At 42.2% G+C, this 5,051-nt stretch overlaps 1 protein-coding gene across 1 annotated transcript in view; it reads left to right on the top strand.

Annotated features, from left to right (window-relative positions):
* The window catches only part of dipk1b (divergent protein kinase domain 1B), a 35,418-nt gene extending 32,097 nt beyond the window's left edge, over positions 1 to 3,321 (top strand). Inside the window, exons 4-5 of the mRNA XM_037692707.1 lie at positions 765 to 941; positions 2,509 to 3,321. Coding sequence (XP_037548635.1) covers positions 765 to 941; positions 2,509 to 3,321 — 990 coding nt within the window. The remainder of the gene's footprint in view (positions 1 to 764; positions 942 to 2,508) is intronic.
* The last annotated feature ends 1,730 nt before the right edge of the window (positions 3,322 to 5,051 follow it).

Below are 5,051 nucleotides of genomic sequence, written 5' to 3'. Positions count from 1 at the left end.
CACACACACACACACACACACACACACACACACACACACACACACACCTATTAATTAAAATTATCAGATCAGACCACATGGGTAACACATTTAGCAGTACAGTACAGTACCTGCACTTAAACTACAGAAATCATAAAATTACTACAAGACGTACATTTTTTGAAAAAGGTCAAAAGCATGAGGAAATAATTCAAAACAATACAAATAAACAATATATTCAGTGGAGACAAAAGAGAAGAAAGAAAGAAAATTGTCCCAGGGAGATGAAAGCTTAGAAAATGAAATATAAAATAAAGATTTAAACAACCTCTGTGGAGATATTGAATAACTAAATGAACTTCACAAACATCTGGACAATGAACACACAAGCAGAAATTAATACAAACTGTCTTCCAGCAACAGAACTAAGAATAATCATGAATGGAAAGAACTAGAACAAGTACAAAGAGAAGAAATTTACCTAAAAATTTACAATAAAAAGAACAAACAACACGTACAATAATAACTGTCCTGAGACTCAAAGGAACCAGTTAAATATTTTAATGCATAATTCCATCTTTTGAGGTTTCTATTTTATACAACTGATCTTTAGACCTTTAAAAACATTTTAAATAAAAAAACAATTCAGTCAGCATTCTGTTTATTACTGTTCAAATGTAATTTTTTCAAGGAAGTCATTGAGAGTTCAGTTTTACAACACGAAACGTTCAAAAAGCAGGTTTTCCTTCAGCTCACTGACTATGGTTCTGGTTCTGGTCCTGCAGGTGTATTTTGGACTTTGGAAGGAGAAATCTGTGGTCATCAAATGCAGCACTGAGGATCCGGTGGACCCAAACATAGGGCTAGACGCGGTGGTGCGACCAGAGAGGAGTTTGTTTGACAAGCCGACACGTGGAACTTCTATGGATGAGTTCAGAGAGATGCTCCACAGCTTCCTCAAGGTTTTCCCAGCTGCCACTGCACCTAGTTTAAAACAACTACAGAAAGACCTTATGGGGGAAAATCAGTCACACGTTTATTTTATGCATATTTTTATTTATTTTGGTGCAGTCAATAAACATAAAAAGCTACTTTTTATTATTATATCAGATTTTTTTCAATGATATCATAACCTCACCGTAACTTTACTACACTCTAGTGTTCCTTAGAGGATAAATCAACCACAGTGAATTGCACCGTACAAACTGTAATCCCACATTGTAAGAGAAGGCGGGCCTGTTATCTGAAGGTTGTCAGTTCAACTCCCTGGACCGTCAAAAGGAAAACATCAAAAAACGCCCTTACAAGGCCCTTAACCCCCCCCCCCCACACACACACACACACACACAATCTGCTCCCCCGGGCACCCTACAGCAGCCCTCTGCTCCATGTGGAGGGCTGTGGTAGCTCAGTGGTTGCATCAAGAAGAGCATCTGGCATAAAAAAAAACCCCAAAACAATCTCCAAGTGTTCATGCGAGTTAGTTTGCTGTGGCGAAAGAAGAAAGAAATTTTTATCATATCATAAAATAATGCATTACTCTCAGTAATGATTTTTCTTTTTACCTAAATCCCTGTACTTTTAATTTTTTAATTAGCTCACTAAGTGATGCTCGGCTTTAACTTTTGAGAGCCCCTAAAAATCCAAGTTAAGCTAATCTATCTAAATTCAGTTTACCCTGGATGCAGTATTTATTTCCAGGCAAACGTTATAGCAGAGTCCCGCCCCTCATCTCATACAAGAAAGTTGTTTTAGTTTGGATGTAAACATTTAGTCTGAAAGTTTCACATGCATGCAGGCTGCAGCACGGGATGTTCCTTGGCTGACTGCCGTTGGTTTCTCCCAGCGCAGGATGTCGTTAGCAGGTGCACTGTGCTGCCACAGCTCACTAGCACATTTGGGTCATACAAACATAAAGCTATTTAGAAACTAGCATTTTTATCATGGGTAGAGTAAACAACAAAAAAAAAAAGATTAGAAAAAAGCCTCCATGTCAGACCACTGAGAGGCAGCAGTAAGTTTAACCAAAAACAAGACCTCGTTTTCAGCTACTGGATCTGAAGGTCCGGTGGACTGGAGGGTCCTCACAAAACTCAGGACTAGGAGTCTTTGCCTTGATTTTAAATATAGCTGTAAAATAAGTATTTATTGATTTAAAAACAACTGAAACATGAAGTTATTTTTTTTCTTTTACAACAAAATACCTTAAAAAGTTTAAATATATATAAATAAAAAAATAATTTGATGCTTTTATTTCAGGCTGAGATAGTTCTAAAAGTTTGATTTTTTTTTGTGAAAAAATTTGAAAATAATAAGCGGTTAATTAAGGTGGACAATTGTTCTCTAAGGAACGTGAATGTTAAGTTAAAGGGATTTCCAGGAGTTAGTCCAAACAACGATGGGTTTCAAAGTTTGTATTCATCATCAACATCCAGACTTTAAAACTTAACATTTGTTTAACATAAATCTATTTCTGTTTGTTGAACATGTACAACATGATAACCAGAGGAACCTCCTTCCTTCCTGCAGGCTAACCTTGGTGAACAGTCATCTCTGAGTATGCTGGTGGACAGGGTCATTGCTCTGGCTGACATTAACCAAGATGGAAAAGTGTCTCTGGCAGAAGCCAAGTCTATCTGGGCTCTTCTGCACATCAATGAGTTCCTCCTGATGGTGGCTCTGCAGGAGAAGGAGCACACCCCCAAGCTGCTGGGTTTTTGTGGAGACCTTTATGTGACGGAGCGTGTGAGCCACAGCTCCCTCTATAGGCTGGAGGTCCCTGTTTACCTCCAGGCTGTCGTCCCCGATACCCTGAAATCCAGTCTGAACCACTGGCTGGCTCCATCGTGGCCCCGCAGGGCCCGCATCTCCATCGGCCTGCTGGAGTTTGTGGAAGAGGTTTTCCACGGCTCATACGGCAGTTTTCTGATCTGCGACGCCAGCCTCTACCACGTTGGCTACAACGCAAATTATGACTGCAAAATGGCCGACCTGCGCAGCGTGGCATCAGAGGCTGCTGTTCGAGCATTTCTGAAGGGTCGCCGCTGCGAGAGCAATGCAGACTGCACTTACGGCCGGGACTGCATGGCCACTTGCGATCGACTGGTGAAGCAATGCAACACAGAGGTGGTGCAGCCCAATCTGGCAAAGGTGTGTGTGCTGTTACTGGATTTTCTGCTGTTCGGAGCTCCGTCTGAGCTGCAGGGGGATCTGGAGAAACAGCTTCAAACCTGTGTGACCCTCAGTGGACTGGCGAGCCAGATGGAAGTCCACCACTCGTTAGTTCTGAACAACCTGAAGACATTACTGTGGAAGAAAATCTCTAACACGCAGTACTCCTGAAACTGACTGGCTTCATCTGTCCAGGAAGGTTTTCTGTCTGGAGGAGGTTCTTCTGTCAGGAAGAGGTTCTTCTGACAGGAGGAGGTTCTTCTGACAGGAGGAGGTTCTTTTTTCAGGAGGAGGTTCTTCTGTCAGGAGGAGGTTCTTCTGTCAGGAGGAGGTTCTTTTGTCAGGAGGAGGTTCTTTTGTCAGGAGGAGGTTCTTCTGACAGGAGGAGGTTCTTCTGTCAGGAGGCGGTTCTTCTGTCAGGATGAGGTTCTTCTGTCAGGACGAGGTTCTTCTGTCATGGAGTTCTGCTGCTGACATTTTTCCAGATGGTTATTAGGTTTGATCATTTCCTTGATTTTCACCAGAAGTTGACGGTGAAAAAAGGGAACTTGTTGAACTTTTAACGTACGGGGGAGTGGTGGCTTAATGTTAGAGAAGGTGAGTCTGTGATGGGAAGGTCACCGGTTCGATCCCTCAGATCGACATCAAAATGTGGGTGGGAAAGGTGAAACGCCCACACCTGCCTCCACCCTCATTTGCCCCACTATGAGCCCATGAGCAAGGCCCTGAACCCCCACCATTTGCTCGGCCGGGGCGCCCTAGATGGCAGCTCTCTGCTCCACACAGAGGGCTGTGGTAGCTCAGTGGTCTGTGGTTGCTTCAAGAAGGACATCCGGCGTAAAAACTATGTCCAGTCTTCATGAGTTAGTTCACTGTGGCGACTGAAGAAGGAGCAACTGAAAGAAGAAGAAGAAGTTGAACTTTAATGTGCAACAAGAGCTAAAGCAGATTTAAACACTAATGTCACTTTCTTTGTGTTTTATTTTAAATGGACATGAATTTCTCAGGATACCACCTGTAACTTCATGTTGTGTTTGTAAATTAGTTTTTAAATAAATAAATAAAGTTGGATGACTTGTTGTCTGAATGATATGAGTTTGCATATCATTTTGACCAGCTGTTTTTGATGGAACATTTCAGTTTTGTAGTGTAAAATTAAAAATGGACCTAACAGACTGAGAAATGAACAAATAAACCTTTAACTTTTTCAGTCAATGGTTCATCTAAAACAGGATGACTAAAGATGAATCCAGTAAATCAGTTCATCCTTTAAAGATGTAGACAGCAGAATGATGAAATCATCCCTTCTGCCAGGTTTCATGCATCTCATCCTTCCTGTGAACTGCAGCAGAAAGGTTTTTTTTTCTTTGTGTAGTTTCTTAAAAAAAAAAAAAAAAATATATATATATATCCATTCATTCATTATCTTTACCCGCTTATTCCATTTTGGGTCACGGGTGTCGCTGGTGCCCATGTCCAGCAATCACCATGGGAGGGGCAGGGTACACCTTGGACGGGTTGCAAGTCCATCACAGGGCCACATAGAGACAAACGAGACAAACAACCATTCACTCTCTCACTCACACCTAGGGGCAATTTAGAGTTACCAATCAGCCTAACATGCATGTTTTTGGTCTGTGGGAGGAAACCGGAGCACCCGGAGAAAACCCATGCATGCACGGAGAGAACATACAAACTCCACCCATAAAGGCCCCTGGACCAGGGTTTGAACCAAGGACCTGCTCGCTGAGAGGCAGCAGGTCTACCAACTGTGCTGGCACTGTGCCGCCCAACAGGGATGTAGTTTACCAGTAATTATAAGTTGGGCTGACTGGTAACTAAATTGTCCCTAGGTGTGAGTGTGAATGGTTGCTTGTTCAAGAGAAACCTATATATGCACA

Source organism: Nematolebias whitei, chromosome 18 (genome assembly GCF_014905685.2).
Source record: "Nematolebias whitei isolate Nwh7 chromosome 18, NemWhi1, whole genome shotgun sequence".
Taxonomy (NCBI): domain Eukaryota; kingdom Metazoa; phylum Chordata; class Actinopteri; order Cyprinodontiformes; family Rivulidae; genus Nematolebias; species Nematolebias whitei.
This window is presented reverse-complemented; position numbering and strand designations above follow the sequence as displayed.